We start from the raw sequence: 26,616 nt of genomic DNA, 5'->3' as shown, positions 1-26,616 counted from the left end.
GTGCGTAATATATATATATTTTTTTTACAATGGGTTTCTTTGGGGGCGACATATGCCATTGTATGCCTATGCAGTAGCTTACATCGCAACTTCCCATCAGAGGGAGATGTACTGCCAAAAACCATGATTTTATAGCCTGGATAAACTATTTGATCAGTCAACAAACAAGTGCTTGGCCAATAATCGGAGAAACAAGCGTTCTTAGGAATGTCCCGTGTAAATGTCCTTTAACCCTTAAAATGCAGTAATCAATCGTGATTTCAGCATTAAGGCAGTGAGGGGGCTAGCTGTGTACCCCGTTGATGGCTGATGGTTTTAAGGGTCAACCCAGAGCCAAGCAAAGGCCCCGAGGGCTGTCTAGGGACCATGTCTTTTAGCACATACGCTGATGATATTTTCCACTGCGGAAATGGTATAAATCCAAGGCAAAATCCAAATGCCTTTTAATCTCTATGGGGCTTGACAGACCCTCAGCCACTGGGTTTCCACTGGGATTCAACAGGTGTGGCACAGCCACTGATAAGTCAATCCGTTTTAGGCTAAGGCTACACAGCAACTGAAAATTTCTGTGGCAAAATGAAAAGTTGCAACAACTGCAAAAGTTCCCATCAGTGTTGTTTTGACATGCAGTCCTAGCCTAAATATTATTTGTGAAATAATTTGTGAATAATTTGTGAAATAACCTAAAATGGTGAAAAACACCCAGCAACAAGTGATCTGCTTTACTGTCGTATTCAGATGGGGTTATATGCTTTTGGACCCCAAATAATTGGACCCAGGCAGCAAAATGCTTGTCCGATGAAGTTATTTCTGCTATATAAAGGGGTTATCCGGTGAAATAAAATTAATTGCCTATCTTTAGATTAGGCAATCAACGTGTGATTCTCCGCAGCACTGCCGATCAGCTGTTTAAAGAGGCTGCAGCACAACATCCTCATATTCGTAGCGGCGGTGCACAGTATTGCAGCTTCCTCCCATTCTAGTGAATGGGAGAAAGCGGTGATACAGTGCACTACTGCTACGAATGTGACAGGCAGTGTTGTGCAGTATGGAGCTGTGTAAGCGATTAAGGTGAAAATAGCGTAGGCCACCAATTTTGTGTCACCGGATAACATCTTTAAAGAAAAAGTTCTATTAAATGGCCCCTAAACTGTTCTCATTCCTTCACATCTAACCTGTGGACGCTGCGCCCTTTCATTGAAACAGATTCACTGTGTTAGGTCTAGCGAAGGCCTGAGGGGGTGGAGCATGACACAGAGATGTTCTCTTTTTTAATCCGTGTCATGCTCCGCCCCCACCAATTTTTCCTAGTGCAGGAGGAAGGCCAAAGTAATATAAAATTAAAAAGGTGCTTTTTATTTGTCTTTTTGAAAGACTGACATTGTACTCTTTTTTTTTTTGCTTGATCTCTTTTTGATGGTAAAGTTTGTAAGTTTAATACAAAGTAGAACCAGCCATGAACATTAAGCCTATGTAGACTAGCCTTAAAGGGGTTGTCCACTACTGAACAACTGATGACCTATCCACCGGATAGGTCATCAGTTTATCATCGGTGCGGGTCCGACACCGTTAAGCAGCACGGGCTGCCTCCAGGCACCAAATGTTATGGCCCATTATGCGATGTACAGAGCCGGAAAGAGTTGGCTCTGTACATAGCATAGCAGTCTTCACTTGAATAGGTGCAGAGCTGCAATACGGCATGCACGCCCGGTGTCGTAGGCAGTCGGAGCGGCTTAATGGTGAGGGGTCCGGGTGTCCCGGTCATCAGTTGTCTAGTAGTGGACAACACTTTTAAAGGGGTTTTTCTATGAGGGACATTGATGACATATTTATGACATATCCTGTGGATGTCAGATAGATGCAAGTCCCACATCTGGGACCTGCACCAATCTGTAGAATGAGGCCCCCTAATCCCTGTTCTACCTTTTTCTGCTCTCGCAGCCTCCTGGCCACTTCCTGGTTGTATGGTCAGAAGTTATGAAAACAGCGTAGCTCGCTGAGCTACGCGGTTTCCGTAACTCCCATAGTAGTGAATGTCAGTTACAGAAGCATGTGAGCTACGCTGTTTCTGTAACTACCATTCGGTTTTATGGGTTTTACGGAAACAGCATAGCTCAGCAAGCTACGCTGTTTTCATAACTCCTGACCATCACCTGCTTCTGTCGCAACACAGAGTGCAGAACGGGGTTTAGGGGGCCCCGTTCTAGAGATAGGTGCGGGTCCCAGAGGTGGGACCCGAATCTATCTGACATTTATGACATATCCTGTGTATATAGTATACTGGTTATCCACAGCACTCACTTGGTCGGAATATCTCCACTCAATTTCAACGGGATGCAACTTCCAAGTCCAGTGATCCCTTCTGGACAATCAATTGATGCAAAAAAACTTGAGGACGGCATCCGTATGGCAAAGGTGTAAAAGTCTTTTATTAACACATTCCAAAAACAATTATTTTTTTTAATATCCTGTCGATATGTCATTAATGTCCCTCATGGGAAACCCCTTTAAGGCCCTTTTAGACTGGCCAATTATCGGGCAAATAAGTGATCACAGAAGGCTCATTCCCGATAATTGCCTTGCGTAAACAGGGCAGCGATCACCAGATGAACAATCAAACGCTCGTTCAACAGCTGATCGTATCATTTTAAATGCTCAAAATATTATCGTGGTCGGCAGCACATCTTGGTGTGTAAACAGGGAGGCGCGCTGCCAAACACTATAGAAATGTATGGGGACGAGCGATCGGAGCAACGACCGCTCGTCCCCATGCTAGCACCTTGTGAAAGGAGCAAACGCACGCCGATCAGCGAGCTGTCTCGTTGATCCGCCAAAATTGTCCGGTGTAAAAGTACCTTAAGTCTATGACTTCACATATCATATAGGTATTAGATAGAACTATACATAGATTCGAGGATAATGATATTATGTCAGACAGGAGCACATTAGTAACAATTCCATGTTGCACACATCACACATTTGTCACTTTGCAGGTATCCTGTATGACGTAGGCTCATACTTGAAAATTGGAAAATATTTGCAGGTGCAGAACTTTAGTTAGAAAAAAGAAAAAAAGGCATTAATCATCTTTGTCGCTGACGTGGACCATACGGTGGTCTTCTCAAAAGGTAAGGAAGTTATATGAAACTTAGATGAAGCCCTAAAGGGAAATGGGTTATTAGGTCAAGTAAGTGAGAGCTAAAATGTTCTTAAGGCAAACCAGACCTCACGGGGCTATTGTTACAATTATATAGCTATAATTGGTTTTGGTGAGGTCAGACAAGGACAAGCCAGATATGGCTGAATTGTAAATCTATATTAATGTTCATACATATCATACTGCCTCATTTTTTGTAAAGCAATGAAACAGGGACAACAAAAAAAGATATCTGGGACAGATAAGAAATATAACATCTATATTCTTACACGAATGACTATACTGGCCCTGAATAAATTAAACGAAATAATACACCTACAGAAAACCGTATGTAAAAATAGACAAAAACAGCAAGCGCCTATTTGTTTCATACATGTTTTGTTTGCCAAGTGACCACTATAATAGAGCAAAGCCCATATATCAGGAAATCCCCCATATAGGGGTCAAAATGTAATCAGCAAAGGGATACATGAACAGTTATCATTTTTGTAGGGACTGCAGAGATGGAGGACAGCTCAGTTTGACCCTATTCCATGGATGATGTAAATCTGCATATGGTTCGCCATTCTCCAATTTTCAGTAACTAGGGAGAGAAAAACTTGAGGGCCACGTTTAGTGAGAAAATGTTGGGCCATTCAGTCTTTTGAATAATGTCCTATCATCCATGTTATCTGCACATCCATCAGCCTGGATATAGCCTTTAATAATTTTCATTTCTTTGTAGTACAAAATTTGAAGTTAAAAATAAAAAAATAATAATTTAGATTTCTTCTTCTTATAGTAATCCCCTTTTGCTTGTTGAGCTTTTGTATTTCTATAGTTTTAATCCTTTGTACATAGCAAACTTTTTGACTATGAAACACAGTATCCACAGTGTGGTCTATTAATGGCCCTCAAGAAGATTTGATTTTGCAGCTATGTAAATATCTTCCATTAGTGGGGCGAGGGTCAGTTTATTAAGCATTAACTTTGGTTTTGCAGTGCTGACCTTTCATTCTTGTGGCTTGTCAATTTCCTAACGTGATTCGATCAATTCTTTATTTTATAATAATTAGTCCCAGGTATGGATGCATAGCCAGTGGCCTGAGCAGCTAGTGTTTCATCCCTTGAGTAATCCCAATGAATGAGGTGACTAATGTTTTGTCATGAACCAGCAAGGGGGAAAAAAGCATGTCTGAGCCCTGCGGTTTACCTATAATCAGTAGGGCCAGCTTGCTTAGTCATTCAAGTCTTCATGTTAACATTAGCTCTTGCTTTCAGTAGCTGTTACACAATTCACTTGCATTTCAGCCATTCCTTCGAGAGGTTTTAGTAAAAGCCGAGTAGCTAACACTCTTTTTCTGTCTCTCCTGGAGAGATTACAATGCTAATATGTAGTCTTTGTTACAGAGTGTTTACAAAACCTCGTGTTGGTATAATCCGGCTACAGGACCTTCAGATTGGAGTTACTGTAAATCTATCCCCCCAGGGAAGCACAATGTTATGACCGCAAATGCAGTGGTCTTACTAAACAATACCATCAATAGTAAAATTCAGGATCTAAAGGGAATATTATCTTATGTAAGGGTAAAAGGTTGTTTTGTTTGCATTTTACCATAACATTTAATGAGGCATATACAAAATGCACGGTGAAGAAAATATATATACAATTTCTACAAACCAACTTGGTGATAATAGCACATTACCCTTGCACAATATACTTTCTAGGTAATATTGAAAATTGGGCAGATCTAATTGTTCTACAAAATATTTGAACAATTTTGTCAAGTAGAGAAGAGAACTGTTACTATGAAATATAAGAATAAACCATCAATGACCAATTTTAAGGCTTTAGCAAGTCTTCTATATCAGTCATGGAGCAAGAGTTTACTTTTAATATCCTAAGGAGGAATATTAATTCTTATGCTACCTGACGTTCATTAAATTATTGTATGAGATGTCTTGAAAATGTCTTTTGTTATAGAATCACCAGTTGAGTAATTCCCAGGGTGGAAGTTTATGGAATTGGTAGGTGAGCGATTCCCCAAAGGCTGCTGGAGACTGTCAGGAGTGAGCGTGCAAATAAATCCGCAACCCCAAATCCGACACAACTCTGATCAACAGAATCTAAGGCTACTCTATGGTTTTCGCAAGAGCCCACCGTAAAACAGGTTGGACTTTGCAGCATAGAACCCAGGTCGTTTTAACAGAATTCGGTGTTGGATAAGAGGTGCAATGCAGGCAATACCAGAGCAGATAACGAGACAGTCCGAGGGTAAACAGAAAGTCCAAATCACAAATCTAGTGGATATCAGAGATTGCAGAGGTCAAAACCAGCCGGGATAAAAAAAAAAGTCCAAATCAGTAAGCAAAGGGCAATCCAGAGACAAGCCGAGGTCCAGTTCCAAAAGGTGCAAATAGTCAAAAGGTACAGGGTATAGTTGGTAGCTTGATCAAACACATGGAAACAAGGAAAATCACAAAGAAAACAGAACCAACCCAGATTTAAATACTCCACCCTTCAATCTGATAGGAAGACACAGAAGTGGAATAGGCTCAACAACTAAAACCAGAACCGCCCAGAAGCTAGACTAGTGGTCATGGTAATCTTAAAGGGACGGACGTTTCCGAACATCTTTATCGACACAACCCAATAAAGAATACTTTCCCAATAGGTCACCACTTCACACAAACGACATCACTGCTTTAGTCTCCAAATGTATTTCCAGTAACATGGAGACATTAGAGGTCACTAAGTTATGACATCATTACTCAGATAACAATGGAATTTACTATAGACAACTTAAAATATGAAAAACCAGATCAACATGGTCAACGGCAGGTGCCGGCCAATGTGACAGGGGCTTATAAACCGCACGACTATCACTTTCTATATTTCACAAATCACATGTAGTGAGTACTGACCTACCCAACATCTAGACAAAAGCGTTCAGGTTTCCTCTAAAGAAACAAACTCTCACATGGAATGTTTATATGTCTTTGTAGCCTTATGCTGACCCTACAACATAAACTCTTAAATAGGAGCCTAAAGTTTCATTTCAAATCAATAGCGTTAAAAGTAGGCAGGCGATATCAAAACAATCCACCATGATGAAAAATCTCTGTGTAATGGCACCAGATATTTTTCCTTTCCTTAATCTGAGGAATAGCAATAGTCTCAATAACTATTGGTGAGTCAACTACCAGTTTATGCTTAGCTCTTAAATGCCCCATGTATGGCTAGGTTAATAAACGGAAATTTAAACATGTGTAAAGTTTGCCTTAAAGAGGCTCTGTCACCAGATTAGCAAATCCCTATCTCCTATTGAATGTGATGGGCGCTGCAATGTAGATAACAGCAAAGTTGTTTTTGTTTTTTTGAAAAACGATCATTTTTGCCCAAGTTATGAGCAATTTTATATTTATGCAAATTAGCTTTTCAATGGACAACTGGGAGTGTTTTCTCGTTTTACCAACTGGGCGTGTTTTCTCGTTTTACCAACTGGTCGTGTATTGTGTTATTACCAACTGGGCGTTGTGAATAGAAGTGTATGACGCTGACAAATCAGCATCATACACTTCTAATCGTTCCCACCCAGCTTCTTTCACAGCAGACACAGCGTGACGTCACCCACATGTCCTTCAATCTTGTCGTCTGACAAAGAAGATACATCGGCTCCAGGCATCCAAAAGGTTAATATGCTAGTCTCTAGGGAGTTTGCTATGCTTACCTGCACATGGAGATGCTGCTGCAAATTCAACTGTACTCTCTGACGCCTGGAGCGGATGTGTCTTCTCTCTTCCGACGCCAAGGTTGAAGGACCTGTGGGTGACGTCACGCTGTTTGTCTGCAGTGAAAGAAGCTGGCTGGGAATGATGACGTCACCCACAGGTCCTTCAACCTTGGCGTCGGAAGAGAGAAGACGCATCAGCTCCAGGCGTCAGAGTAGAGTTGAATCTGCAGCAGCATCACCGTGTCAGGTAAGCATAGCAAACTCCCTAGAGACGAGCACATTAACCTTTTGGACGCCTGGAGCCGATGTATCTTCTTTGTCCGACGACAATGTTGAAGGACCTGTGGGTGACGTCACGCTGTATTTCTGAAGTGAAAGAAGCTGGGTGGGAACGATGAGAAGTGTATGATGCTGATTCGTCAGCGTCATACACTTCTATTCACAACGCCGAGTTGGTAAAAACACAATACACGCCCAGTTGGTAAAACGAGAAAACACGCCCAGTTGTCCATTGAAAAGCTAATTTGCATAAATATTAAATTGCTCATAACTTGGGCAAAAATTATCGTTTTAAAAAAAAACAAAAAACTTTGCAGTTATCTACATTGCAGCGCCGATCACATGAAATAGGATATAGGGATTTGATAATCTGGTGACAGAGCCTCTTTAAGGTGCCTATATACATTTGGCTGGACACTATTTTGGCAACATCAGTCTACGATCTAATGGTTTTAGGGACCACCGGACTCTCCACCAATGGAAGATGTTGGGGTAAATAAGGATTGGGCATGTTTGATTTCAACATACACGATTATTTGTTCCCACAGGTGATAAGCCGCTGCCAGAAGGGTCTAGTAGCAGCTCCCTGCTCCTCATCTTAAATAAACATTCACGCTCAGCAGGCATGCATGTTTACAGGGAAGTCAGGAGGAAAAACGGTTGGCTGACACTTATTTAATGTGTACGGCAGGCTTCAGACAGATTATTCAGTCCACACAACCGATACTGGCAACAATACAAACAATAATTTTCACTGGTTGATATCACTTATGTACATGCTTGTAGATGTTATTAATGGGGGTTCATGAGCTGAGGCACCCAATATTTTTGTTAAATGTTGGGGCTGCAGTGTTCTAGCCGTTGACTTTACTTCGAGATATGGAAATCTTCGTTTCTTTCTCCTCTGCATTCTTCTGGTTTTTTTTTTGTGGCACAAGATTGTTTTTTAATGGTACAATTTCATGTACCATATAATGTACTGAGAAACCTTTCAAACTTATTTTATGGGATAGAATTGAAAAAAACAAAAACTGCTTCCATCATAGTTTTTGGGTTTCGGTTTTACGGCGTTCACTGTGTGGTAAAAATTACAAATTAACTTTATTCTGAGGGTTAGTACAAATACATTTATATAGTTTGTTTTACTACTTTTATTAAAATAAAAACTATTTGTTAAAAAAAATAAAAAATAAATAAATATATGTATATATATATATATATATATATATATATATATGTATATGTGTGTGTCGCCACTTTCGGAGATCCATAAATTGTAAATTTTTCCAACGATACAGCTGTGTGATTGTTTTGTTTTATTCAGGGCAAGCTGACATTTTTATTTATACCATTTAGGGATACTTATGACTTTTTGATCACCTTTTATTCCATTTTTTCGGGATGCGAGGTGACCCATAAACAGCATTTCCCGCATTCACTCTATAAGATATTTTAATAGTTATGATTTGGTGAAACCAATTATGTTTGTTTATTTTTATTTGTTTACATTTTATAGAATATTTTTGTAACTTTTTTTTTTTTTTTTAGTCCCCCTGGGTAACTGTACCATAAGATCGTTAGATCGCTCATGCAATACTTTTGTCTAACCGCTCAGATGCTGCAGTCACTATTGACCATGGCATCTGAGGGGTTAAACGGCCAGGTTCGGAGTTACCTCCGATTCCGGCTGTTGCAGGGAGGTATCCGCTATATGAAACTATGCTCCTAAGGTATTGTAGTTACCAAAAATTCAGAAGTATTGGTCCCATCTTATGTAAAAATCCGGAGATTCTTGAAATGAATAGAGGGAGATTAATTGAGATTGAACACAACTTTCTGCAAGCCACAGTTCCAATTATTGTAGCTGAATACTGTACTGAGTCAATGCTCTAAAATAATTTCAGTCAGTGTTAAACCAGTAACTAGAATTGAACAGGGTAATGAAAGTTTTCCTTTCAGCTACTTATGTATCTGTCAACAATAAAGCTTGTGATTTTCAGATTCATATTCATTGGATAAATCCATGCAAACATCTGACTACCAAATTAAAAGTAAAGTACAATGGAAATGGTAAATTTTTACAATTACTCGCAAAGCGTAAATGAATGCCATACAGAGGTATTGTCCTTGTGCCACTGAGCATTTCAAAGCTTTCACACGCGAGCTGCAGCCACATTGTTGTACAACAATCCCCTCTAGTCACTTAAGGTAAGAAAGCCATTTAGCAGCTACCTAACCATAAGAAATGTTGTCATGGGATCTTGCAAGAGGGGCTGGTAAACATCTTAATCAGTATTGTCCTTTGGGAGGGATTGTTTACTAAAAACATCATTACTGCATGATTCCGTGTCAACAGAACTCTGTGTATTAGTTGCCATCTGCTGGATGTAGTTGCTGAATTTAGGGAATTTTTATACCTTCTCTCAAGATATACTGTAGGCTATTATCCTTACGATGAATAACTGTAATATTCAAGATTAGAGACAACTAGTAAGAAAATTTAGCAGTTAATATGTTATGTACGCCCGGAAGCCGCTCTTTGGCGAAAGTCAGGCTGTCTTAGTGGAACGGCTCGTGGATTTTAAATATTGTTACATGCTTTTTTAAAATAGTTACTGTTGTGAGTATGAATAAATCCCACCAAGAATCTTTGTAAACCGTTTGGGCTTTATTGCACTATGTCCGTTTGCATCTGTCTTGCACTGAAGTGAATGCGCTTTGTATAAGACCACTCCGGACTGGATGCTTAGAGCCGTTATCAAACCTTGGGGATTGACATCTCTTGCTGGAGTTGGAGATTTGGTGCAATCTTGTCCTTAACTTGAATACCGGTAGAGTGCAACGGTTGCTTTTATTATTTGTGACTAATTTAAGAAATTGGACCCTTTCTTTAGACTGTTGCTGCACGAGGTTATTATTGCGAGTGTATAGACTGATATTATCTTTATTTTGTGTTTCTAAAAGCAAAAAATGTGAGCACTGATAATTCTGATGGATTCACTAACACTGAATATAAATGGCAAGCTTGGCATATGGAAAGATGAGAAAGATTACCAAATTTGGTGACGTCACATCACAACTAGCTTATTTGACTAGACGTATACATTTAATGATATTACTTTCTATTTTGTAGTATAATATCTGCTATAGATGGTAACACACACGAACATCCAGGTTCCTACCTTGTTCCTTCTCCTTGCTGACTGGTGGTCCATTCCATATGACAGCAGGACTGACATTCCTGAAGTTCTAATTGATAGAGGATTGCTCCCTGTGGAGAGAAATGGAAATATAATTTTAAGAGCTGAAATTTGGCATTCTTGGAATTTGACACACTGCTACAGTGGATTTACAAGACATGACTTCTAGTCTGCAAAACCTGCTAGAATGTAGTGGATGGCAACAATAACAGTACAATAATACAAATAATACATTTTTGGTTAAAGGGTAACTAAACTTTTAACAAACTGCTAACATGGCCATAGTGACATGTCAGAAGTTTGGATTGGTGGGGGTCCGAGCACTGAGACCCCCACCAATCGCTAAAACAAAGGGGCAGAAGCGCTCGAGTGAGTGAAAGGGGCTGGAACAATGAGAAGTGTATGAGGCTGATTGCTCACTGATTGGTCAGCGTCATACACTCCTCTGTACAACGCCCAGTTGGTAAAAAGTAAAAACACGCCCAGTTGTCTATTAAGAAACGAATTAGCATAAATCTAAAATTGTTCATAACTTTGTCAAAAATGATTGTTTTTCAAAATAAAAACTACTGTTCTCTACATTACAGCGCCAATCAGATTATGTAGGAGATATGGCACTTATAATCTGGTGACAGAGCCTCTTTAAATAGGGTTGAGTAGCATAGACAGGCGCATAAACCTCTTTTCTGCTGATAGAGGGGGGTTTTAGGGGGGTCGGTCACCAGTGATTACACATTGATCCAGGAGTGGCCCCTAACAGAGGGCCCTTGTGCAAGAACAGTTTATGGGCCCTTTGATTTCCAATTGCCAATTTGATAACAGCGGGCTGTAAGCCATAAACAAGCTACTAATTCATGGCTCTCTAGAGAATCCCTCTACCAGTAATTGTCAGACATAGTGTAAATGGGAATGAGCGTAGTCCCTTACATGTGATATTATAGACAGTAGGAAACACTACTATGTAAGTAGTGGGCCCCTTTTGCCTGAACAGGTTGCACTTATGGTCAGAGGTGTAACTTGAAACTCCGGGGGCCCCAATGCAAAATCTATAACAGGGCCCCCACCTACCATATATAATTTATAATACTGGTGTCTTCTGATTCGGCTCAGGGGCTTTTGGGCCCCCTCAGGCTCCAGGGCCCGGGTGTGACTGCTACCTCTGCACCCCCTATAGTTACGCCCCTGCTTATGGTATATGTCCGCCCCTGCATTGATCAGTAGGGGTCTATCCTAGGCCATCATTGTATATTTTTGGAAAACACCTTTAAAGGATTTGCCAAGTCTCTAAAATTGATGGCCTAAGGATAGGCCATCAATAGCTGATGAGTCAGGGGCCTCAGGGTTCAGACTCCTGGGACCCCCACCGATCAGCTGTTTTGAAGGGGGTGAAGCGCTCGTAAAAACTGCTTCCCCAGCATTTCTACTTGCTCACTGTGAATCCCCAACACAGATGTAGTTGCGAATCACAGATATTGAAGTGAATGGGGGGATGAAGGCTGCAATACCTGTGGATCACACTACATCCGTGTCCCAGGAGTCGGACCCTGACCAATCAGCTATTGATGGCCTATCCTGAGGATAGGACATCAATTTTTAGGGACTGGACAACCCCTTTAACAGGTAGGAGTTTTTACATTTCTGGCTGAAATTGCTATTTAATAATTGTGGCAGAAACTGACATAGCCCTATAAAGGGGTTTTCTTCAATGTATGGAAATTGAAGATTTATGGGAACACATGGTGGAAATCACACATAACACGAATGCCAAGTATTTCTCTTTTATACCACGCCACATGTGCCTTTTTTAATCAGATATCATTAATATGATATAAACAGTTGGGTAGCTGTACTCTCATGCATTGATAATTTATTGGTTCACGGGCAATGGGTTCAGTTTTGATTAAATCCGAAATGAAGTATGATATGTACATGCTGTTGGTTTTGGACAGAACTGTCTTCTCACTTAAACATGCTAAGTTTATGTATGAAAAATCCCCAGTGGAAATTCTGGTGCCAAGAACTAAAACCTATAACATCTGTCAAAGAAAAAAATATCTGAAAAAGATGGCTAAATGCAATATTGTCCACTCATTCTGTATTCTGTTACAAGCTCTCAGCAAGCAAATGTCTTTGTTGATTATCGCTGATGTATTTCATAGCACAACACTACCCTTATTGGTTAAATCGAATTATGGATCTTGCTGTTCAGTATCTGAAGAGATACCACACCCGCAGCTAGCCTGCATTGACTTACAGAACAACTGAACCCGAGACGTGACATTCTTCCATATAGTTTTACCCTGCAGCTTTATGTGGAAGCGAGCTGTGATAGAGTATTTCCTATCTCTGCATTACAAAAACCTCCCAAAAAATCACTTCCAACAGCGTTCAGATGATGACTAAATAAACTATGATTGCACTTGATTGCAAATAAGATCCAGTTCTAGTAAAGGTCAGGCATTTTTTTTTTGCAAATTAGAACATAGGTAGTAAGGGCATACCCGGTGGCACAATATCCGTTATTAAGGTTACGTATAGATCCACTGTAGCCAAACTTTCAGAAATTTCAACTGTAATCTGATTCGTCACGATGGGCAATGCCACCATTTTTCCCATTAGCAGTCCAGATGCATCAATATAAATGTGTGGCAAACAAACTGGCGTGTGTTCACAGCTGAAATAATTTTTGAAATAATATCTATATGTGCAGATATGATTTAGGCCTCATGCACATGGCTAAGCTACAGATCTGTATTGTACGGATATGTAATTCAGCCCCCATAAAATTCTATAAGCCCATACATTGCCTCCTTATGCCTCTGATTTCGTATGGGATCTGTGAGGAAAAAAATGTGGCCATCGAATGCTGTATTATGAAGACATTCTCCCCTAGAAGTATTGTGTTTAGGTAAGAATACAGCGACATACAGAACTGTAGAGACTCCGTGTGCCACCGGACAAGCTGTGTACATGAGGCCTAAGATCGCTCAGGCGTGTAGGAACCACATGACTGATATATAGTAGGGAGAAACAATATAAAATTGGAAAAGATATCATTAGTTACTGAAGATTCATTTAATATTTAAGTTATTTATCAGAGTTTATTTTAAGAGATTTTGTCAATGCGCAATTGTGGTTTTGGTGAGGCTTGCAGGTAACCTGCGACAAAATCTACAATACAATGTTTGCAGATTTAATTGCGGATTTGGACTTTCCCATTGAAGTCAATGGGTAAAATCTGAAACAAATTCTGCATCAGATAAAGTCATTCTGCTGATTTCAAAATCTGTAATGCAGGTCAATTTAAACATGGAAAATTTCTGCAGCATGTAGATGAGATTTGTTTAAATCTGATATACATGCCTTGTACTTTATTGTGCTGAAGATTTTCCGGCGCAAATCTGCACGAAAAATCTGCAACATTTCCATCACGTCATAAAAGTGTCCCATACATGCACAGACATCAAAACGCTCATGAAACACCTGTCCTCCTCAGACATTTATATACACAGGGCATCCATTCATTCAGGGCAGTAAAGTACAGAGATTTTTCAACATGCTGTGAATTCTCTGTATACACTATCAAGTGCTTCCAATATTCACTCCCTATGTGACCTGATAAATACTTGTCTGGCTGTCAAGCGAGCTTAAAGGCAACCTACTAAAGGGAATTCATAAAAGGCCATTTGGGGTACAATAAAAATGTGAAATATACTTCTATGTTGAGATATGATACATTGAAGTTACAGGCCCAAAGCCTGAGGCTCCACTACTGAGAGATTCTGAAGATAGTATGTCCCCCTCTGATTTCTCGCGGGTGCAAAGTTGTTATGGAGATCTGGATATCTACATCAACAGCTACAACTGTGTATATGTGTAAGGCTCTGTGCACATCACATTTTTGTCCTATATTTAACTTATACGCCGGGAAAAGCTTCTGACGTATACATTCAACTTAGGCTGATGCCTTAACAGTGGCAGTCGTTACCATAGAGTTTAATTGTACCTGTTAGAATCATGTATACTTCATAAACTCTCATGACCCTGTTCAAGAATTATACGTTAAACAGATACCATTATAGTTATGAGTTACAGATGCCACTGTTAGGCATCCGTTTAACGCATTAGTCGCCCATAGAGTAGAATGTAATGTTTACGTCTTAAAAAGCCTATGATGTATACGTTAAACGTATACCTGTGATGTAGGCCATACAGTATCATGTTAAAAAAAAACATACTGCACGCAATACTTTTTTTTTTTTTTTACAAGATCCCTCAGGATGGAAGAGCATAGTCTACTACGCAATTCCATCCTTCAATTAAAAGAAAGGTATACTATTTAAAATCAACTGGTCGGAGGCCAAAAGAACGTTCATTTGACCTCTGTCGGGCTAATGGAGCCCTATCGACACGTTTATCGTGTACTTCGTTAGTTTTGTCAACATATACGCTAAAGTAGGGCCAAAACGTAATGTGCACAGAGCCTGAACATTAATATTAATGCTCATTTGATTTCACACAAGGTTTCCATGACAACCGTGCGCCTGAAAGAAATATTATCATTGTAGCCTCTCAGCCTCAGGCTTTTGGCCTTTAAATTAAATGTATCATATCTCAACACAGAAATATTTAATGTACACTAAAAAGTCCTTCTATGAATTTATTCTGGTAGGTCTCCTTCAAGTGAGCAGCCGCCATCTATGTCCTTACCTTAAAGAGGCTCTGTCACCAGATTCTCAAATCCCTATCTCCTATTGCATGTGATCGGCGCTGCAATGTAGATAACAGTAACGTTTTGTTTTTTAAAAAACGTTCATTTTTGGCCATTTATGTCGAACTGGTCGTGTATTGTGTTTTTAACTGGACGTGTTTACGTGTATGACGCTGACCAATCAGTGACCAGTCAGCGTCATACACTCATCATTTAGGCTGGGTTCACACGACCTATTTTCAGGCGTAAACGAGGCGTATTATGCCTCGTTTTACGTCTGAAAATAGGGCTACAATACGTTGGCAAACATCTGCCCATTCATTTGAATGGGTTTGCCGACGTATTGTGCAGACGACCTGTAATTTTCGCGTCGTCGTTTGACAGCTGACGTTTGACGTGTAAATTGACTGCCTCGGCAAAGAAGTGCAGGGCACTTCTTTGGCACGTAATTTGAGCTGTTCTTCATTGAACTCAATGAAGCACAGCTCAAGATTTACAAGCGTCTCAGACGGCTCGCAAAATGCGAGGAGGAGCATTTACGTGTGAAACGAGGCAGCTGTTAACAGTCTGTCTTTTCACACGTAAATGCCTCTCATCGTGTGAACATACCCTAACACAGCAGCGATGTGCAGCCACATAAACACAGATTAACGTTAATCGAGTGTCCTGATAATGAATACACATGAAATCCAGCCTGGACGTCATGTGTATTCAGAATCCTGATACTTCTGACTCTTTTCTTTGAGATTTCCAGCAAGGGAAACGAAATCTCGTTTACCTCTGTAATCTCGCGAGATTACGAGTGGCTTGCAGGAATCTCACAGAAAAGATTCAGAAGTGTCAGGATTCTGAATACACATGATGTCCAGGCTGGATTTCATGTGTATTCATTATCAGGATACTTGATTAACGTTAATCTCTGTGTATGTGGCTGCACATCGCTGCTGTGTAAATCAATGGAGATGAGTGTATGACGCTGACTGGTCACTGATTGGTCAGCGTCATACACGTAAACACGCCCAGTTAAAAACACAATACACGCCCAGTTGGACATAACGAAAAAAAAAACGCCCAATTGTCCATTTCAAAGCTCATTTGCATATATATAAAATAGCTCATAACTTGGCCAAAAATGAACGTTTTTAAAAAAAACTAAAAACTTTACTGTTATCTACATTGCAGCGCCGATCACATGCAATAGGAGATAGGGATTTGAGAATCTGGTGACAGAGCCTCTTTAAGTGTAAACCATAGATTTCATTAAAATATAGTAAATCCGCCCAGTGATTTTTAACCACAATATCCCTATTCTGCATCGGTTTGAAGTTTGACTAAATAGGGCTGTCTGGTGACTGGAGACTAAGGCTCTCGTCTGAGAAAACTGTAAAAGTTCTATCACCGTAATGGCAAGCAGTAGATGGCAGGTCAGATGACATCTGGGCAGATCACACAGACTGGTCCACTTTGATGTCAGCATGTACATTCCTGTCCATTTCAAACACTAATATGACTTTCAAAGCTTTTACTTTTTATTTTAATTTTTTTAAACACTGAAGGGTTAATTAATTACGTCATACATTTCTCAAAAATGGAAAGTGTTAAAGGGGATTTAAACTTTTTCATGAAACTTTATTTTCTTCCATTTAAAAATGCGCCTGACCTCAACAATCCAAGTGGGTAAGTTACGCCTCCTACCCCAGTCAACATCATATAGATTTACTGGTCCTGATTTGGACCATATGGGCATGTAACTCTAAATTGAAAAAGTTTAATTTTTTTTTTTAATTTCTTTGTTTAATGACCACTAGGTGCCACTAACAAGAATGAATAGATATTGCCCAGGGGTGGATTGATGGTAGGTAACATCTTCCCTATATATGGCTTCATCTTTGCCCGGTCATCTGATGAGCCAACCTATTTGGGCACCATATATCTACGCAGGAATTTGTTTAGGCATTTGCGCCAGTTTTGTGGTGCAAAAACGTTGCAAATTATGGCACGTCATATTTTCGCAATATTCTGCAACTTTTCTCTTTCTAAAAAGAGGGCGTCAGGGACGTAGCCAAAAAGTTTGACGGATTTAACATTTTTAAAGACAGGAGATGGTGCAAATTATAATTCAAATCCACGCAATCTATTATTTCATTTTCTATTTTTAGGACTGCCCGAGGCGAGCGCATTTCACTCTGATGAACTGCGGTTTAAGACAGGCCTATGAAACACCAGTCTTAATAAATTCCCCCTCTAGTCTTAGAGATGAATAAGGTAAAGCAGTTAAAAGGGTCGATTCATGAAGACAACCCCTGTCAATATGCCCCCTCCCTGCTATGAGCCATAACGGACAGCTGCTCTGAGACGAGTGGCTCCCGTTCTAGTGGGCTTGAACCATCATTGTATTACAAGGATGGCCATTCATCTGAAAGGCAAGCATGTAATACTACTATTCCCCTGCAGTGGCCGCCACAGGGCCAATGTTTGGCTAGTCGCGGCTTAAAACTGAGAAATCAGCTGTTTAACGGATGCCGGGAGCGAGACCCAGGACGGTCAGATGATAACCCCTTCTGGGGTGCGGCCCCTGATGTGATCTCTGATGAGACAACCCTCTTGAACGGAAAAAAAAAGTATGGCTATCCCAATATAGAAATTAGTCCATCAGTTTACAAGGAAATGTTATCATGAGGACATGAGACCCCGCAAACAGAGGAAGAAGCCTCTAAATGAGCGAGTGTTGTACCATAGCTCTTAAGTTGCTCATTGGTAGTAAACAGACAGCCTGAACATCCTACAGAATTGCTGCAATATTCACAGAATACACAGAGTCATTATCACAGTACTACCATACTGAAACACATTGTTGAGCGCTTTCCGAAAATTTTCATTATTTATATGTACAAAAATAAGGGATTGTGACCATGTTCCTGGAGGTAAATGCTGAAAATTCCCTGTTCCTGCCTTTGGCTGCAAAACAATCAACACAATTACTAGGTCTCTGTTTTTAAAATTAGAATGAGTAGTCACTGGCTAGGAATGCTACTTTTTTGTGCCTTTTCTAGGGGGGAGAGGAATGAAATAAGAAAGAAGAGTCGGAGAGGGTAAAATCGGAAAGTGTATAAATCTACATGGGGGGCACAAATGCATGGACGACAAAAAGTGGAAAAAATAATGATCTACATAACAATAAATGTCTGTAATATAAAATGGGAAATTTGATAGATTCAGGTAAAAATGTTTGCAATAATTTTTATTTGAAGCAAAAATCTGCTGATACTAGGTCATATGCCCAACAATTCTAATTAAAAATACTAACTGAAAACGAAAGCTCTGTTCCAATTGCTGGGGTTTTCTGTTCGGTCAGGGTTCTGGCGTTTTTGACATCAAGAATAGGGTAGTCTGCAGTGCTATACTTTACGTCAAAAACACCAGAATCCCAACAGACCTCATTCTAAGTCAATGTGATTCGTCAGGATTTGTTTAAAAACAGACTCATCATAATGGTCATGGCTCCGTTAACAACAGGAGACAAATTGGAAGATACATTTTTTTAAATTTTAGATTGGACTACAACCAAGGGTAAAGACCCAGTACAAAAAAAATTAAGAAGCCCTGGTGTAAACCACAAACAACCACATGCCCAAAGTATATTAACTACACACATATAGTGGAGGTATCAAAGTAGTCTGCTAAACCAATATTAAATTAAAACTCCGATTTAACTTCACTGTTGGCATAAAAAACAGGACCGGATCCTCCCGATGATTTTGTGATGCAGTCAGAGTAAGCAAGGATGAGGTATGACATCCCACTTTTCTCAAACTATAGCAGATGGGGAGGGCACAGAAGATGGACTCCCATGAACCTAAGCTATGAGCGACTAAATAGCCATAATGAGATGTCATGGTAGGAGATTGCTGCAAACAAGTCCCAACGTTGAATTTATCTATTTCCTTTAATGGGATTGTGATCAGTAGTATTGCAGTAATGTTGCCAATAAAGCTTTATTCACATCTGCGTTGGGCCTTCGTTCATGGATTCTGTCGGACCTTTACGTCAGGGGAACCCATGAACGGAAACCATAGGTTTCCGTTTGCATCACCATTGATTTCAATTGTGACGATCCGATGCAAATGGTTTCAGGTTGTCACCGTTGTGTAAGGGTTCCATCGTTTTGACGGAATCAATACCGTAGTCGACTGCGCTATTTATGTAGTCAAAACTACGGAACCCTTAAACAACGGTGACAAACGGAAACCAATTGCACGTAACCTATGGTTTTCGTTTGTTTCAGTTTCGATTCCGTTCATGGGTTCCCCTGATTTAAAGCTCAGACGGAACCCATGAAAGGAGTCCCAACGCAGATGTGAACGAAGCCTAACCTCAATGATGTCCCTTGTTCCTAGTGATTCCACAATATGCATTTCTGACCAAAAAATAGCTTCCTGTACTGTATTAAATAACTTTTGTGAATGACGATCTCTATGTATTACGTTCACCCAACATGAACAATTAAGAGACCTTTGATCAACTATCTAATAGACAACTAACTGCAAGCGTCAGCTGCTGATAGACTTCTATAGGTTATCATACGACTAAAACAAAATAACCAGAGTTTCCTATGATTATGATAGTGATATGAATAAGGCTGTGTTCAGTTCTGTTCTGTTGCATCTACACTATAATCAGCATATATGCCGGGAAAATGTCCCGATGTAAGCGTCAAACCCAACGTATGCAACTGTATTCTATACAGTTGCATACGTTGCTCAGTGATTCCCAGTCTGCTGTGCTTTTCAATACAGTGAAAAAAAGGTTTAGTGACGCATACCAAATAGACGCTCTTTTGCAATACGTCAGGCCCATAGAACTATGGATATTATCAGCGTATATGGTGGATGTACCCCACAAATGTGGTGTGAATATAGCATTTAAGGGGTTTTCTATGTTGGAAAATCGCTGGCAATTAATATACTACTTATAGAGGCTCTGTCACCATTATAAGTGGCCTATCTTGTACATAATGTGATCGGCGCTGTAATGTAGATTACAGCAGTGGTTTTTATTTAAAAAAACGATCATTTTTGACGGAGTTATGACCTATTTTAGCTTTATGCTAATGAGTTTCTCAATGGACAACTGGGCGTGTTTTACTTTTTGACCAAGTGGGCGTTGTGGAGAGAAGTGTATGACGCTGACTAATCAGTGACCAATCAGCGACCAATCAGCGTCTTACACTTCTCTCCATTCATTTACTCTGCACATAGCGATATAGCTATATCGCTATGTGCAGCCACATACACCAACACTAACATTACTGCAGTGTCCTGACTATGAATATACGTTCCCTCCAGCCAGGACGTGATGTGTATTCAGAATCCTGACACTTCTCTGCACGTCCTTGTGACTTACAGCATAGCAGGCGTAGTCTCGCGAGATTACGCTGTAAACTGTCATTTACAGCGAGATCTCGCTGTGCTGTGCTGTAAATCACAGAGACGTGCAGAGAAGTGGTCAGGATTCTGAATAAACATCACGTCCTGGCTGGAGGTAATATATATTCATTATCAGGACACTACTGCAGTAATGTTATAGTGTGTTTATGTGGCTGCACATAGCGATATAGCTATATCGCTATCTGCTGTGTAAATAAATGGAGAGGAGTGTATGTTGCTAATTGGTCACTGATTGGTCAGCGTCATACACTCCTCTCCACAACGCCCACTTGGTCATATAGTAAAAGACGCCCAGTTGTCCATTGAGAAACTCATTAGCATAAAGCTAAAATAGGTCATAACTCCGTCAAAAATGATCGTTTTTCTAAATAAAAAACACTGCTGTAATCTACATTACAGCGCCGATCACATCATGTACAATATAGGCCACTTATAATCTGGTGACAGAGCATCTTTAAAGCAAAGCGAAGGATGGTGGTTACTGTTCATCTTCCAGGGCAACATTTATGAGTTCTTGCCAGAAGTCCATGAATGAGAGTTTATTAAATGCAATTTACACATTGCATCTGAAAACATGTTTTTAGTGCTTACTGTTTCTTTCAAATCACATGAAGCCCTATCCATTTTTGTCGCGGCTGTTCCCCTTTACCTTCACTGGATGAAATTGCAGACCAATAAATTTGCATGTAAAAACCTTGACAGTAGTTATTACATTAGTACCAAAATGTTCCCCACACGATTGGGTGTGCAGGTGACTGCTGCACAAACATTACATTCAATAGAAATTGTATCAGCTCTGATGCTCGACTGCGATATAATTAGCTGGGTGAATCAGTCTGACCCAAGACAAAGTCACCTGCTGCCACTGGGTCAGCATTGGCATTGCGTATCCCAGCTACAACAAACTGAATTCTCCTTTAGCACTGGCCTAATATACAAAATCATGCAGATCGCCTATATAAAAAACAAAACAAAACAATAGTTGTATCCTAACTGGCTGAAGAGTGACCTGTTTGAACTGCACAAAGGTCTAAATAGGTATTGGATTTCTTGGGTTAAAAAGACCCCAAAACAATCCCTAAACAAAAATGTTTTCCCTGTTTTGGAATTGACCTATCTTATCACAATTATACCACCCAGCTCATTCTGACTGCTAATACCCAGAGATTGCTCTGTGAAGAGAATGAGAAAGCCTTAGGCAAAATCCTGGGTGTTCTAGTGGCTCAAATGCCATTTCTTGTAGAGTTAAAGATCTAGATGGATACAATTAGAGAGTGATAAGGTAATCAGTTACCCACTGACAATCCTGTTGTCATTTCACCAAAACTTGCCTTCAGGAAATACAGAATGTGTCCAGACATTTTTAAAGTAATCTCATGGTGCATAACGAAAGCTCGTTGATTTATCTTATAAGACAAATATGAGCCCTTCTGGCATATTTAAGATGCCTCGGATCAGGAATATGCTAACCTAAGATATATACACAAATTCTTCCACTGGCCACTGGAAATGAGACAAAACAAATGGTGAGGGGCAGAAGTTTATCATGTAGCAGAATGTTATGATTTACAGTTTTGGTCTGCCGACAATGTATGACATAGAGAATGCCTATAAATCTATGTTTTATTTAACCTCTTTCATGTCAAACTGCAAGTCAACTGCGGATCCGAGCAGAACACAGGAGATGTGCAGAATAAATCTGATCCGTGTTTTAATGTCACATTCCAGACAGTTAAAAAAAAAAAAAATCATCTCGTTTTAGTTTTCCATCTTTTTCAGTGTTTCCACCGGCTGATGTCACTGGCTGGCACATTCTTTCATCTCAACTAGAAAACTTCCCGTGGTCTTGGATGCCATGTGGAGATACACGTCCCGTGTATCCAGTGCTGTAAAATGTACGTCCGTGTAGCTCTCTGGATTTAATTATCATCTTGGAATGTTCAGCCTGCTTGCGGCTTTCTCCTATGAGTTCTTTTAAACACAGATACTGGGTTTTATTTTCATGTGTTACACAATCCCCACCATGGAATTTAGTGTTTGCACTTTGTTACATTGAAACCATACACATCCATATTCTATCCCAGCAAACCTAGTAATGGCAGAACACATGCCATAATTCAGAAGATCTTGAACTAGTGATTATAATGACCGGATTTATGATCAGTGAGTGAACAAATGTGCCTGCAGGAGGCTGTTCTTGCCTATGTTACGTGAATCTTTTCATATGTATTCATAGTATTCTCATCTATCTAATGGCACTTGAAAGATCGTACAAATAATAGTTCCACAATGCCATCCTGATGGTTACAAAGACGGTTTCTTAGTTTTAAATAAGGGCGTTATCCGTTCCCAACACATTGTCATGGGTTTCTTCAGATGTCCTGGCTTTATAGCTTATAGGCTATTTGCACTTTTTGCATTAATTTTATTTTTTCAAATTAGTAAATACCAAAGGGCAGAAAGTAATGAGTGACACATAAAGGGTTTATTTTTAGTCCTTAATGCACCTTGGTGAACATAGGTCTGCATGGGAACTGAATACTCAAAATTGTGGGAAAGTCTATCAAGACTCCTTGCTTTGACTAAGTTAGCTTAATTTTTTTTTAATATTAGATGTATTGGAGCTAGAAAAATGATGGCAGTGTACGGTACATGGCTTTTAAAATTTGCCTAAAAAATGTCATCTTGTGTACCTTGAGAAATCGTGTTTGATTTGGTGCAGATTTTCGGCCAGATATGGTGAGATTGGCTGTAGCTGTCATATGGGACGAAATCTTATTTCAGAAGGCCGGCAGCACTGAGAACAGTATTGGGAGCAGTGAGTATAATCTTTTTTTAATTTATTTTAAATTTGAAATAGGTTGCTTTTTTCCCCTCTACTTGCAGTTTTGCTGCGAATTCACAGCTTTTCTGCAGCAAAAATATGCTGCGGATTTTTACTTCCCCATTGAACTTAATGGGGAAAATTTGCCAACAAATATGCAACTATAGCGCAGCATACATTGACATGATACTGATTAAAAAAAATCTGCACTGAAAATCAATTTCTTCACGGAAATTTTCTGTAGCGTGTGGGGATTATTTAAATTTCATCCACTTTGCTTCTAATGTAATACGCTGCAGATTTTACAGTCGCAAATCTGATGGAAAATCTGCAGCAATTACGCTACGTCTGAACATAGCCCACCGTCATAATACAGTGCTGTATGGAGACACCACACAGCGGCACATGGCGTATATACCAGTTCATACTACAGAGTAAGACCTCATGCACACGACAGTAAAATCGCACGTAATTACCGGCACGGTCGTGTGCATGGAGCCTTAGGGATACTGTGTGCCATCATACAGTCTCTCTAAGCATGGCTCAGACACCAAACATATCCATAGGGCCCCATGCACCCTGCATATGCCAGAAGAGCGTCCCCAACCTGTATCTCAAATGGAAGGCCCCTATATTTTATTCAATCATTCATTGGTGATCTTCCCATTAAAAAGTGTTGCAGCGTCATATGGTCTGGTGCTTATCAGAAAACAAAAAATATGGGTAATTCTATTGTACATCTTCCTTTTAAGCTCGACTCGATTCATGACTTTAGTAACATCGAGTTCTCTACATGACATTAAAAGAATGACCTTCAAGAATATTGAAATAACTCTCAAACCTATAACCTGCTCGAAAACAACAAAAAACAAAGATTTGGCAAATAAACTACAAATGGTTGAAATATAAAATTACAGCACAATGTTCTTACAAGGACTTCCAATGTTTGGAAAGAAAAAAAACTAGACTCCTTTTCATACGTTAAAACCTTGTAACCACCACGACAATCCAAAATATATTATTATTATTTTTTTTGCTTTTAACTGTAAAGTTGATATACACTTGTAGAACAAAAAGTGTGCTAAATAACTTTGCTAATCAAGGTAATTTAAGACTTGCTAAGTCATTATACTAAATTTAGTTCTTGACGTGAGGTAAAACTAAACTATAGGGTGTAGTCTCCTTTGAACTAGTTGACATAAGTAAATACGAAATAATTTGAACCCCTGTAATCTAAAGTATTATAACGTTTTTGGTGGTGATTGAACTTTTAATGTTAACTTTAAATATTAATGACCGGGCCTCAAAAGGCCTTAAAGATCAGCTACATTTTTCCCTTTTTGCCTCTGCATTTCAGCAGCCGTAACTTTTTATTTTTTCATTGACGTGGCTGTATGAGGCCTTGTTTTATTCTGGAGAAATTTTATTTTTTTCTGAGTGGTTTTGGGGTAGAAATCATGGTGTAAGTTATATCGTATGATTTATTTTTACGGCGTGAATATAGGAAAAAGTGATTTTTAGCAATGTTACTTTTTTTTTTTATCGCTTTCACGCTACATAACCTGTTAAATTAATTCTTCAGGTTATTACGGTCGTGTAGATACCCAATATGTGTAGTTTCTTTTTTTAATGTAATGTATGGGCAATAAAATGTATTTTATGTAAAATAATGACTTGTTTGGGCATTTTTTTTTTGTTACAATTTTTTTTAAAATTCCATTGAGGGATAACTTTATTTATAACTTTATGTTTTACTTATAATGTATTCGCATACTCTTACATGCTAATAGATGAACTTTTGTGTCAATTTCGTTTTTACGGCATTCCCCGTGCGGTAAAAACAACATGTTAACTCTATCCTACGGGTCTATTTGATTTCAGCGATAGCAAATTTATATAGGCTTTTTTTATATGAACTAATTTTACATTAAAAAACAACAACAATTTGTTCCAAAACGAACTTTTATTTTCCACTGATGGAGTGGTGTGGGGGCTTGTTTTTTGCAAGATGAGCTGTCGTTTTTATTGTTACCATACGATTTTTTGGGTACCATCACTATTGACCGTGAAATCTAAGTCATTAAAAGGCTGGGGTCGGAGTTATCAACGATTCGGCCGTTGCAGTGACGTGTCGGCTGTAACATATAGCCAACACCCACGGAGTAAGAAGCGCGCTCAGCCCGTGAGTCTGATCCATACCCCCTTACGATGTATAGTTATGTCAAACGTTATTAAGGGTTAAATAAACCTGCTCTTATATTCCTTGTGCAGGACAAAAGTTACATCAGCAATTCTTTACTCCAGTCTGAAATGAAGCACAAATTAACTCGGACTTTTAGCGTCAGCTGTGGCGTTCTCCCTACTCGGTTAGGCAGCGTGTCAGCCCGTCCAAATCAGTGACATCACCATGAGGCTAGGACGCCATGGCTCTCCTCTGCTTCTGCAGCACGTTTCCAGCCGCAGAAGTGGAGTGGGGCCCATAATGTCACCCCTCCGGGACCTTAAAGGGACACCGCTCCAGTGTTGCAGTTTTTGTTTATTAGCAATGGTGGTGAATTTCCTTGCATTTCACTGTAGTATCCTGTGATTTTCCTGTTTTTAACACAGCTTTCTTCTGCACTCCGCTTGATCTGACTTATCCATGTACTGGCCTCTGGCCTGACCCTGACTTTGCCTCCTGATTCGGATCAGTGACACTGCCTGCCTTTTTCTATTTGAACACAAAATGGTTTACATCCACCATCTGCAGCCCGACAGTCTACTGGGGGCTTTCCTGATAAACTTTCTGGCAAAGTCCATACCTCCTTGTGGGGGTAAAGAATGGGCGGATTCCTTAGACTCCACACAACAGCTTAACCTGGGCCAACTCAATAACGGTCCCAGTCATTTAATGTTCCTGACAGTTGCCAAACTACTCCTGCGCTATACGCAACTCCTTTTTCAACTAGTCTACACGGTGCAACTGAAGTCCGTGCTACTCTGCTTCACCGTCCCTGAGATGTCCCGCTATGATGTGCGACTCTGCTTTACTGTCTTCTAGATGTCATTCAAGTTCCGACTACCATGGCCAGGGACTGGCATCTAGGTACGCTCTTGGGCTTATAGTTGAATATGGAGCGTTACAGATGCAAAGCGGATTACCCACATAAACCAATCTTGTCACAATGAACAACTGACAAAAAGCATGAGTCGAAAACCACTCAAATGTCTTTCAATCCGGTTTGTCTACCTTGTTATCTGAATAGATTGGACAAACTCAATCTTATTGGTGCAACAGTGGAAGTT

At 39.8% G+C, this 26,616-nt stretch overlaps 1 protein-coding gene across 4 annotated transcripts in view; it reads right to left on the bottom strand.

Moving 5' to 3' along the window:
* Window positions 1-26,616, bottom strand: part of BMP4 (bone morphogenetic protein 4) — a 272,912-nt gene that overhangs the window by 25,923 nt on the left and 220,373 nt on the right. For all 4 annotated transcript variants that reach the window (XM_075844154.1, XM_075844155.1, XM_075844157.1 and 1 more), the window contains one exon: window positions 10,332-10,420. In XM_075844154.1, the coding sequence (XP_075700269.1) occupies window positions 10,332-10,420 (89 nt within the window). The remainder of the gene's footprint in view (window positions 1-10,331; window positions 10,421-26,616) is intronic.

This window comes from Rhinoderma darwinii, chromosome 12, assembly GCF_050947455.1.
Source record: "Rhinoderma darwinii isolate aRhiDar2 chromosome 12, aRhiDar2.hap1, whole genome shotgun sequence".
In the NCBI taxonomy this organism is placed as follows: Eukaryota; Metazoa; Chordata; class Amphibia; order Anura; family Rhinodermatidae; genus Rhinoderma; species Rhinoderma darwinii.
Note: the sequence above shows the minus strand (reverse complement) of the source record. Positions and strands in the feature narration are given on the sequence as shown.